Source organism: Myxine glutinosa, chromosome 1 (assembly GCF_964187855.1).
Source record: "Myxine glutinosa chromosome 1, kmMyxGlut1.1, whole genome shotgun sequence".
In the NCBI taxonomy this organism is placed as follows: Eukaryota; Metazoa; Chordata; class Myxini; order Myxiniformes; family Myxinidae; genus Myxine; species Myxine glutinosa.
In genome coordinates this window covers 170,484,341-170,497,235 of record NC_136261.1, presented here as the reverse complement: position 1 = coordinate 170,497,235, position 12,895 = coordinate 170,484,341, and the positions used below count along the sequence as shown (strand labels likewise).

Below are 12,895 nucleotides of genomic sequence, written 5' to 3'. Positions count from 1 at the left end.
TTATTAGTTGGGTATATGAAGATATATATGTATTTTAAAACTCCAACGAGCTAGATTCTGTAATTTTCTCTTGTGCTGTCTTATCTCAGTATAAAATGCAATCTGCATGTGCATTTTATGGCCGAAGGCACCTGGCTCCCTGTCCAGGTGAGAGGTCTCCATCGGTGCAGACAGCACGACCCCATTCCCATACAAGCACCCGCTATTTGACCAGTAAATCCCAAGGAATTATCATATAGAATATATGGACATATTTGTTATCAGAAAAAGTATAGACTTGTTTAGATGCAGTTTGTAAAAAGGAATTGCATTAATAAAACAGAGGAGGGGATTATCAGTTAAAGGACATATGTCTGGGGGAAAGAGCTGTACACGTGGTCGTTATTTGGGATCGGGTTTTAGTATTTTCTACTCTCCCTTCTTGAATGCAGACTAACTTTTGTTCAAAACCCAAATAACTATAAGGTTTCATTTAATTATGAATCATTCATTTGGATTATTTGATTCAGTGTTAAAATCATTCCTGCTGTGGTGGCAACATAAAAACCCAATTTTACCCAATGCCAGAGATAACTTGCCCACCCGAAGACTACTTTTAACGACTTGATGGAAGTCATAAAAAATAGACTTCCACAACCCCAACCCTCCAACCACATCCTCAGCCTCTCTTCTAAAAAAAACCCAAATTTATTTCTCAAGAACCGCCGTGAATCTCCCCCGCTCCACTTTTATTTAGCACCCTGCTGCCCGACCGCATACACTATGACCATGTCGAGATCCCCATATATTCATAAACCCAAGCCCCGCTCGCATACTCCACCCTCCAACCCTTGATTCATATCCATCACTCTACTAGAGAAATCTGCACTGACTCCCCCACCCTTGGTAGAATCACTGAAAAAATATCACTTCACACCCCCAAACTTCACATGCTTTTAACAATCATTTTAACAATCGTTTTGTCAGTGTTTCACACTGAAAGAAAAACGTAAAGGTAGAGCATGGCGATTATGATATATCATAATCGCCATGGTACAGTCGAGATATACATCAAAGAAAACGTCATAAAGACACACCAAATACACCAGCATACACAGTGTCAGTATCAGCATACTGTATCGACAGCCAAGCAAAATCTTGAATGTCTGGGGGAGGTGGGGGGAGAGATCATGATAATTATCAGGTTTCATGATATGTTCGGCCGGAACGGCATAGAAATCAAAATGGCCAAATCCTTATCTCTGATTGGTGTACCTTTGTGAGGGACATACACACGTACATACGGACAGACAAACACTGTTACAGACGGATGTGCCTTACGGGCGATGCCGTAGAAATTGCTGCATCAATTGACAGTCTTGTAAAGATCACAATCCAAAAAGATCACTGTTTGCCCAGGATTTAAAATTTCTCTCAGGCAAAATCATTCCAAACCTCAATTGTGATATCAGGGATATTGAAAATGTAGCATCTATTTAAAAGGGTGAGTCACGTTTTTTTATAAAGCATTCCTGCTGTCATAGATTAATAAAAATTGTACCGTTGAAAAGCTCATTTATATTGATTTAAATGTAGCAAACATTTCAAAGTTGTAAAACGTCGTGTCCATTTTAATCATAAAAAGCTTTCATGCATGACTTGGAGCTTAATGCAGCGCTTCCAACGTTACTATTTTTGTTATTCGACTTTTTATTATTTGACGACAGCAGGAACCCTTTAGATGTTAGAACATGGCGTGACAGACACAGAAGGAGCACACAAAATTATATACAGCAAGACTTCTGGAAGCAATAGAAACCTAGGAAGCATCTGAAAATGCAACGCTTGTCCGCTTTGTCTTTGGACTTCTTCCCTATGCCACACATGACGAAAACAGCTAAAAATATCCACAAAAAATTTGACGAGTTTAGGTGACCTTGACCTTTTAAGCTCAAAAACAATAGGCTTCAGTGACCGAATATGCAAACCCTGCTCAAATTTCAAGGCAATCGGATGGAAATTTATGATTTTATGACTTTGACCTTTGACCTTTTGACCTTGACAGAGCACAGGTTGCACTCAAATATGGTCACTGATATATTGATGTGACTGACACATTGATATGGTGCATAACCTTGACCTTTGACCTTTTGATTTAAAAAAACAACAATTGGCTTATCGCTTTTGATTCGTGAACCAATGATGCAATATGCAAATTCTTAAAATTTCAGGTCAATTGGATGAAAATTGACGATTTTATGTGATTTTGACCTTTTGAGCAAATTATTCATTTGTTTTTCCCATATTCTCATAACAAGGCTTTGTTGAAATTTGATGACAAAACTCAAATGGTAAGAAAGTTACGGCTTGGACAGCTGACTGCAAAGCGGAAGATGGGCTAAGGATATAAATGTTCACGGAAGGAGTACACAAACATGAACAACCGTTATTTTAATCTCACCAGGAATATAGTCCGGTGAGTTTATGCGACCGAGCAGTGTCCGTAGGTAGGGAAGTCAGTCAGTCAGTCAGTCAGTGAGTGAGTCAGTACGTAAACACTTCAGTCATTATCGCTTGAACCAAGCACACGGTGTTGATGAAACTTGGCCACAAGCTGCAGATCTAATGCCTAACAACTTTCTATTGACCGCATTCAAGTCTGCACTCATTAATGGGGATTACGGAGGGTGGAGCATGTGCTCTCTTTGATTGCACTAACAAAGATTGTGTTGACTCCCCAAAATAGGTATGTGCTCTCTTCTTTGAAACTACACACAATTTCGATGAAACTTGCCCACAACTTTCGGTGCTGTATATTTGGTAAATAACAATAAATAGATTTCACAACATGTGCAGTTGAAGATGTCTTCATAAACGATTCACATTTACAAATGCTGTCTTACTGTAAACAATGCAAAGATACAAGTACAAAACAGAAAAGGAACTGCATGTAACACTGTGTCCATATAACATGTATGGAGGTAGTCTATTTTCTATGGGTAAATAGATACGTTCTGGGCCAGTTTTCTAAGCAGTAGAGGGAGTTAAATCCACACCAACTGGTGAGTGTATTGCGACAAGGTTTTACACTTTCTATTACCAAGCCAATCTCATGCACAGTAACAAGTTTAATCCACATCATCGGCTACAACAGTAATAATGTGCATGGATGAAGTTTAATGTAATTATTTCACACCACCCACTACCAAGCTACACTATTACATGTGATCACAAAATATAACACAGCAAAGATTGAGCCTCAAGTTTTGCATTTATTCCAGCAAAGTCATTCAACAGTTCCAAAACGATCTCAAAATGCTTCTGCTCCAGTCTGTACTTCCTCTCTTCATCCAATTCAAGTGAACTTCTCATAAATGTCAGTATTTAGCCAAGGGTCATCCCCCCGCCCCCGCCCCCCCCCCCTGCAACACCCCCTTCAGTCAAAAATGGTTGCCACTTTCTTCTGACCTGGCTGATAAATCTGTTTTGGGGGAGAGAGAGGTGCCATGGGATTCTGTGCTGGAGCAGGGCTCTTTTCATGAGCTGCACACCTTCCTACTTCAGCATCTGCTAATATTCTTTTGAAGATAGGTAAGATGAGAAGCAAGAGGTTTGGGTCACAGAATTCCAAAAAGGTGAGAAGATTAACTCAGCCAAGAGTCTTAAGTATCAAAAGCAGCGGAAATGTCGAGTTGGACATTGATTAATTTGGTGCAATAGTGTTGTGATTTGGTGATACAGAAGACATGAACCTCCACAAGAATAGTTTGATTTAAGTGAAAAGTCTGAAAACTTTATTGATGAGTGAACCGAAAAGGAGTGTAGGAAGTAATGTAGTCCATATTATATTTGTAAAACTGGTGCTCGTTACTTCTCATATGCTATCCCTTTATCTTATTTTTCGCTTTTTTTTTTCATTTCAATATTTCATCCTATTCTCTTGTCTTATTTCCACATATTCTTCCCTTTTTTTGCTTCTTTGGTTCAAACAGTGCTGTCAACAAAATTACAAGCTGAATCTGAATTGACTAACCTGTCGCTTGTGTTTTTTTTTTTTTTTTTCTCCCTGTCCCCATACCATTTTTGGCAGAATTGTCCATAAACCCATCGCTCAACTCAATACTATCTCCTCCTCATGCTCGAACCCAAGCAGCCTCCAACACATCCACAGGCAAGATATATATAAATACGCCTTTTTATCCCCCTGTCAACCTCCTGTTTTCTCTGTTTGCTGCATGCTTTACCAGTTTATGCTTCTGCATCATATTTTCTAATGTGCGCTTTTCTTTCTTTCTTTATCTCAACACCCCTTCCTTCATTCACACATCTTGAAGCTGATCCTTTTTTCCCCATTGTCTTGGCTCGGGCATATATGTATAAGGCTGGGTATAAAACAATTTCTGTATGACTTTTGACAAGTATTTATTTTGCTAAATTTTAATTTCCTAACACAACAACAGGCATTTTAAGGCAATTTTCCCTGCTGGAGCAGGGGTTAGCCTTGCGGGCCCCATGACAATCTTCTCAATTTTGCCCCTTTTTCTACATCTCCCCTTGTTAACCCCCTTGCCCGAATTTCTTCTTCCACCACCTTTAGCCAAGTTTTTCTCAGTCTTCCAAGTCTTCTACTTCCTTATACATTCATTTCCATCACTCTTCTCAACCAGTCACTTTCATCCTTCCTCAACACATGACCAAACCATCTCAACCTGTTTCTCTTCACAGCATCCATCACAGGATCTATTCCCATCATCTTTCGCAGTTCATCATTTGTCTTCCTCTCTCTCAACGATACTCCACACATCCACCGAACCATTCGCATTTCCACCCTTTCCAGCCTTCGTTGCTGCTCTACGTTCATTACCCATGTCTCGCTCCCATAAATCATAACACTTCTCACACATGCAGCATACACCTTTCCCTTCAGCTTCAACACTCCCTACCTCGTCAGCACGCCACTCAGTTCCTGAAACGTCTTCCATGCACATCTCACTCGAGGAACCGTTGCCGAGTCTGATCCACCTTCTCCATTCAGCATGTCTCCGAGGTAGCAAAATGTTTTCACACCTTCCAGCTTCACGCCCTCTCCAAGATCCAACTCAACATTTCCTCCATCTGCAGCTCCCTCTGTGCACACCTTACACTTGAATGGAACTGCCCCACTGGTTAATGACCCTCTCAGACCACTACATTTTTGATGAACCCACTCAGCGCACATTGTACATTGAATGGAGTTCACTCCAACACCCTTCCTGAACACGGCAGACGGCCACTTCCCAGTTCTTTCCACCTCACCACATGCTTTACCACTTGCCATTACCTTCGTCTTTCCGATGTTCGCCTTCAGACCTTTTGACTCGATACATTCCTTCCACTTGTTCAGCTTCTCCTTTAGTCCATCCATACTCTCTCCAATCAACACCAGATCATCTTCACACAACAACTCCCACAGCAAACCCTCCTTTACGTTCCGAGCCAGCACCTCCATCACAGCTACAAATAGTAGTGGACTTTGTACCGACCCCTGATGCAATCACACCTTCACCTCAAACTCACCACTGTTTCCGTCCTTCGTCCTTACAGCTGTGCGTGCTCTCTCGTACATTGCTATCACTACTCTGATCAACTATTCCTCCACTCCTAACTTCCTCAATGCCCATGTCACTACCACATGTGGAACCCTATCGAATGCTTTCTCCAGATCAAAAACCCAAGAAACAACTTCTTCCTCTTCTCGATGAACTTCTCCTGCAACTGCCTTACAATAAAAACGCGTCTGTCGTTCCCTTTCCTGGCATAACTCCAAACTGCATTTTGTCGATCTTTACTTTCTTCCTTATCCTCCTCTCCAACACTCTTTCCAATACCTTCATTCCGTGCTCTAATAAATTTATCGCTCCATACGAGCCACAGTCCAGAGGGTCACCTTTCTCCTTGTATGGAGGGATGAGGGTACTCAGTTCCTAATCCACTGGAATGCGGCCTTCTTTCACCACCAGATTACAGATCTCTGTCATTCTCTTCACACCCCAACTTCCTGCTGCCTTCAACATATCTCCCACAACTTCCGTCGGCTCTCCCGCTTTTCTACTCTTCGTTGCTTTTATCGCTTCCTCAACTTCCTTCTCAGTTATCTTCTCTGCCGGTCCTAAAACTGGGTTACTCTCGATGTGCCGCCCATTCATTCTCTGCATTCAACAGCATTTCCATATCTGTCTTCCATCTTTCTTTAATTCCATCTGCATCCACAACGATTTGTCCGACTTCATCTTTGAAGCAACTCAACCCCATCACATCGCACCTCTCCTTCGCTATCTGCTTTGCAATCCTGAATACCGATCTCTGACCCTCTTCCGAATCCAAGCGTTCCCCGAACATTTTCCTACATGCCTCCTGCGCCTTTGCTACCTCATTCTTTGCAGCATTCTTGGATGCCTTATAACTTTCATGCTCTGCCTCTTCTGCCCCCGTACCCTTCGCCTTCTACCACTCCTTGAACTTCTTCCTCTTCTCGTCAATCCTCCTTCCAACTTTATTATTTGAGGGGTTTCTTGCATGCACAGCTCGTTTCAAATCCCCCCACAACATCTCATTGGGATTTAGATCCGGGCTTTGACTTGGCCATTCCAGAACCCTCCATTTCTTTCTTTTCAGCCATCCCTTGGTAGATTTACTGGTATGTTTAAGCTAGGGTCATTGTCATGTTGCAAGGTCTACCTTCGGTTGACCTTCATCTTTCCGACAGATGGCCTCACATTATCCTCAAGCACCCTCTGGTACAATGAAGAATTCATAGTGGATTCCATGATGGTGAGCTCCAGGCCCTGATTCAGCAAAGCTGCCCCAAACCATAATATTTCCACCACCATGCTTTACAGTTGGTATCAGGTTCTTGTGGTCAAATGCTGTCTTTGGTTTTCGCCAAACATGTCTTCTGGGACTGTGGCCAAATAGCTCTACCTTTGACTCATCTGTCCAGAGCACATTGTTCCAGAAGTGCTGGTCTTTGCCTCGGTGTTCATTGGCAAACTTTAGTCTTGCCCTGATGTTCTTTCTGGACAGCAAAGGTTTCATCCTGGCACACCTCCCATGTAGATCAAATTTGTGCAGTCTCTTTCTAATGGTAGACTCATGCACTTTGACATCAACAGTGGCAAGAGCTACCTGTAGGTCCCGTGATGACATTCTGGGGTTCTTCGAGACTGCTTTCAGCATCTTGCGGTCTGCTCTCGGGCTGAACTTGCTGGGGCGGCCTGGCCTGAACAAGTTGGCAGTTGTTTGGAATCTTCTCCACTTGTAGATGATCTTCCTGACAGTCGAATGATTGATTTCAAATTGTTTGGAGATCTTTTTAAATCCCTTCCCAGACTCATAGGCATCGACAACCTTCTTTCTGAAGGCCTCAGAGAGCTCTTTTGATCTAGGCATGGTGACGCCCCACACTTCAACAACAAAGAGCAAACCAAACTAAATGTCTGAGGTTTAAATAAGACAGGTTCCTCCAAGATCCTCTCTGACGATGTTCTAATCATTTGCACCTGAGCTGGTGCACCTGATTCTAATTTTAGGTATTTGAAGTAGTGATAAATGCAGAGGTGTACTTACTTTTTCCACATGTGAAATTTGCATTTATGTTTATTTAAATTATACAATGGACTACAAAATATAAATGTTTCATGATATTTCTTATATTATATCACCTTTATCTATCAATATTGTTGAAATGAAGATCAAATAGCTGTATGCTGAAATATGTTGAAAAAGTCAAAACTTTACATGGGGTGTACTTACTTTTTCACATGATTGTATATATTTATATATGTGTGTATATATATATATATATATATATATATATATATATATATATATATATATATATATATATATATATATATATATATATATGTATATATATATATATATATATATATATATACAGATATATAGACAGATATATATACAGATATATATATACAGATATATATACAGATATATATACAGATATATATACAGATATATATGAATGAATGAATGAATGATCGTTTTAAGGCAATTTTCCCCGCTAGAGCGGGGGTTAGCCTTGCGGGCCCCATGACAATCATGGTTCCCTGTTTGAGGCAATGTTTTTATGACCAGATGCCCTTCCTGATGCCAACCCTTGGTCACGCTCTTTCGATGCGCAGGGATATCGTTTACCGATTCTAAATCGGTGTACACACTGTGTGTGTCCCAGCAAGCTGGTACTCAATTTGCCGACCTCGGAAGGATGACAGGCTGAGTCAACCCCCCCTGGCGTTAATTCAGCGATCGACCGGGATTTGAACCCAGGATCCTAGGATCCAAAACCGCCACCCTAACCGCTAAGCCAACACCAGGCTTTATATAGATATACTGTATAAAGAAAGACTTTATATTTATATATATATATTTATATATGCATGCAAGTTACCCAATTGTGTATGAACGGGATAAACGTCATAACCACAGCACATCCAATGCATAATGATACCTCATTTCAGAGCTCTTGCATCCAGACAGTGCATGAGGAGGCTTAAAATGAATGTTTTTCATGCAATATATAGTTATATTAATTTTTGATGCGCACGTGGTATATCTGCTTCGTCATTGGTTTGCACATTTATAGGAAGTTAAAAACTATTCAGTCAATCTGCCTGTCTGTATCTATCGATGTATTGAAATTATAAAACCGAAAAAGAAAAGTTGGTGAAGCCATCCATCCGTCCATGAAGCCATCCATCCCTTTAGCCTTGTGACTATGTCTATTAATTACGTCCACCACCGCGTCCGTCCGTGAAGCCATCCATCCGTCCATGAAGCCATCCATCCCTTTAGCCTTGTGACTATGTCTATTAATTACGTCCACCACCGAAGGTGGATGGAGGTTATGTTTTCACCCCTGTCTGTCTGGTGTCTGGTTGTTTGTCTGTTTGTGAACAAGTTATCTCAAAAAGTTGTGGACAGATTTGGACGAAGTTTGGCAGACAGGTCGTGTACGTGACAAGGACGAAATGATTAGATTTTGGTGAAGATCTGGATCTGGATCCGGATTGTATAATTTTTTAAAATGATTCTTCACCATTGAGAGATCGGGCCAAAAACACTTTTTTTTTTTTTTTTTTTTTTTTTTTGTATACTGAATCGAGGCTCGTGAAAGAGCTAACATTTATTTCACAAACAAATCAACCAGACAAACAAAATATACAAAAGAGGGAGTGGAAGCCAAGATGGGGAGAGAAGGGGAAGCACACAACCACAACATTTGAGAGCAGGGAGAAGTGTGGGAGGGAGAGGGCTTGGGGGCAGGAGGCGTGGGAAGGGGAGGGGGGGGGGGGGGGAGAGGTATAAAACACATGGGGACCGAAATTAGCGGGGGTAGAAAAGATCAAGGTTTTGGATGGGGGAGGATAAGAGATGGTGGTGAACAGCTGTTTTAAAGACCTGGAGGGTAGAGTGGGATTGAAGAGAGTGAGGGAGTTTGTTCCAGAGGCGGGAAAGAAAAAGAGGAATGAAGGAGTGAAGGTGAGCAGAAAGTCTTGATTTTGTCAGTTTAACCATAAGAGGGTTGCAGGCAGATCTTGTGCGACCTGCAGGAATATTTGGGGGACAGAGCCCAGAGAGGGCTGGGGGGGCAAGGCCAGAGAGGAGTCGGTAGAAGACGGAAAGACCACCAACCTGCCTGCGGTGAGTGAGTGAAAGGCCCTTGGAGTTAGCTTCATCGCGGGAGATTCCAATGATTCTGAACGCTTTGGTTTCAACAGCGTGAAGACGGGCTAGGTGTGAGGCAGGAGCACCAGACCAGAGGGGAGAGCAGTGTTCCATAGAGCTGCGGATGAAAGCCTTGTATGTGGTGAGGAGCTCAGGTGTGCCAAGGAAGGACTTCACACGACGGAGGATGCCCAGTCGGCGACTGGCTTTGGAGGCCAGATTTGAAATGTGGTTTTCCCAGGAAAGATCATGGCAAATAGTGAGACCCAAAAGCTTGAGTGACAGAATTTCTTGGAGAGGATTATTCAGAAAGTGGATGGGAGGGTTTTCCAGTCGGTCTTTTCGGAGAGACATTGTAAGAGTGTGAGATTTCTCAGGATTGAAAGACATGTTCCATTTGTTTGCCCAGTCTGTGATTTTGTCCAGGTCTGCAGAGAGTGAGGAGGCTGCAGACTGCCGATCTGAGGGATGAGGAATGGAGCGACAGAGAGTAGAGTCGTCAGCAAAGAGATAGAGAGGATTTTCAAGAGAGTCAGAGAGATCATTGATGAAGACCAGAAAAAGCACAGGGCCCAGAACACTACCTTGGGGAACTCCAGCCTGAACAGGAAGAGGAGATGAAAGAAACCCATTCAGGGCCACACGTTGACTACGACCAGAGAGGAAGTCCGCCAGCCATGCGTGGAGATTTCCATGGATACCAAAGGAGGAGAGTTTGGTGAGCAGAGCAGGGTGCCAGACCGTATCGAAGGCACGTGAAATGTCAAGGGAGACAGCTCTAATTTCCTGTTTGGCGTTGAGGACCTCCATCCATTGTTGAGAAAGCAGAAGCAGCATGTCCAGAGTAGAGTGACCAGGTCTGAAACCAAATTGATGATCAGAGATCAAGCCATTGGAGAAGAGGAAAGATTTCATATCTGAAACAATGATGGATTCCATGACTTTGCTGATAATTGGGAGAAGGCTGATTGGTCTGTCGTTGCTGGGATCTGTTTTTGCACCTTTTTTGTGCAAAGCGGTGATGTTGGCTGATTTCCAAGCAGATGGCAGATGACCTTGAGCAAAAGAGAGGGTGAAGAGAACAGAAAGAGGGAGTGAAAGAGCGGAAGAACATGATTTTAGGACCCGTGGGCTGATGCCGTCAGGACCAGTTGCAGAATCAGAGTCGAGGGTTGACAGAAACTTTTCCACCTTGTCAGGAGGAAAGGACACAGAGTCCAGGAGCAGCTGGGTACGACTGGGTATGGTGGGTACAGAGAGGGATGGGTTTGGGGCACAAGATTTAGAGGCAAACACAGTTGAGGCATTCAGCTTTTTCACGTGCGGAGTCAGCCGTTAAGCCGTTTGAGGTGAGGGAGGGGATGGAGGGGGAACAAACACCAGAAACAGATTTGACCAGACGCCACCAGGATTTGGAAGAGGGAGACAGACAAGAGAGTTCGGTCTTGAGAATGGTGAGATATTGTTTCCTGGCTCTCCTGAGGGTGGACACACACTTGTTTCGGGCTTTGTGAAAGGAAATGAGATTTCCTTCCGTTGGATTTGCTTTCCAGGAGACGAAAGCAAGTTGTTTCAGGGCAACAGCCTCACCACAAGATTCCGTGTACCATGGACGGGAGGAAGGGTATGACAACTGAAGACGAGATGGGATAAATCTGTGCATGAGAGAGAGCAATTTACTTTGAAAGAATTCCCAGGATGAGTTGATGTCAGAGGCGGTAGAGATGGGAGACCAGTCCAGATGATTGATGGCTGCTTGAAGACCGTGCCAGTTGGCCTGAGTGAAATGCCAGACTCGTCGACGCTGAGGAGGCTCTCTGAGAATGGTCAGAGAGATGTCCACTTTGACAAGCACATGATCAGATGAGCCGATTGGAGCAGAAGAAGAGCAGCAGACATTTTCAGGGAAGTTTGTCATAACCAAATCCAGAAGAGAAGATGCTCCGTTGACTGAGATCCGGGTCGGGAAATTGACAGATTGTGTCAGTCCCAGTGAGTCGCAGAATTGATCTAGCAGGATATCTCAAAAAGTTGTGGATGGATTCGGACAAAACTTGGTTGAGAGGTTGTGTTTGTGATAAGGGGGACTTGATTCAATCTTGGTGAAGATTCGAATCCGGATCCGGATCAGATTTTTTTTGAAGTGATTCTTCACCATTGACAGATCGGACGAAAAGCGATAAATCACATGATGTTTCAAAAAGTTTTGGACGAGTTATGACTAAACTTGGGGGATGAGTTGGTTAGGTGACAAGATTTTGATTTTGATTTTGGTTTAGGTCTGAATCCAGATCCGTTCTATCAGTGGGATACAAAACGTAAACTGTTCGGCCTGGCGGAGGGTATGCTCTCTACTGAGTGCCATTCTAGTTACGTACTGTTTGAACGTCGGTTGCATCCTGGCTATTAATTACGTACGTCTATAAATGATGTACTATTGGAATGTACCTTTCGACCATTTAGACTGCTGAGGCCTTTTAGACCTTTGAAGACCCCCAAGACCTTTAAAGACTTCTAAGATCCCAAAGACCCAGAAGACACCAAAGACCCTGAAGAACCAAGAGACTATTAAGACCCAAAAGACCTGGAGGACTCAAAAGATCCTGAATACCCCGAAGACCCAAAATAACCTGAAGACCCTTAAATACCCCAAATACCACAAAGACCTGGAGGACCCAAAAGACCTCAAAGACTCTAAAAGACCCCGAAGACCTTTAAATACCCCAAAGACCCCGGAAACCCTCAAAGATCTCGTGAGATCTTGCGGGGAAGTCACGGTTTTACGAAGCTGTCCCGACCTTCACGCACGCTCAAAGTTAAGTAATTGTTCACAATTGTATTTTTGTCGAAACAGTATTTATCTTACGTGTGTATACCTATCGTGCGTCCCTTGGAAGATTTTATCGGTGTTAATCTTTCATACCTGTACAGAGTGGTCGAGTATTTCGTGCCGTGATATATTGCGGCCTTGCTGTTGTTCTTTAAGCTCGACCTGGAGGCTTTGTTTCTCTCAGCGGTCGATTGTGGTCCTGCTACTCTCGTTCTCTAAGGTTTTTCCCAGTCTTTTCACCCCATACTTTCTTGTTTAAAATCTTAACTGAAAAAAACAAAAAAACATTTCCTCTTTGTTCTTTTCGTTTGTTCGTTCTTCGACCACGTGTTTCACCCCCATTTCATGCCATTCCCCAGA

The 12,895-nt window shown here is 42.9% G+C and overlaps 1 protein-coding gene across 6 annotated transcripts in view; it reads left to right on the top strand.

The window, feature by feature from the left end:
* Positions 1–12,895, top strand: part of LOC137416475 (glycogen synthase kinase-3 beta) — a 172,198-nt gene that overhangs the window by 142,052 nt on the left and 17,251 nt on the right. For all 6 annotated transcript variants that reach the window (XM_068102081.2, XM_068102080.2, XM_068102082.2 and 3 more), the window contains one exon: positions 4,070–4,150. In XM_068102081.2, the coding sequence (XP_067958182.1) occupies positions 4,070–4,150 (81 nt within the window). The remainder of the gene's footprint in view (positions 1–4,069; positions 4,151–12,895) is intronic.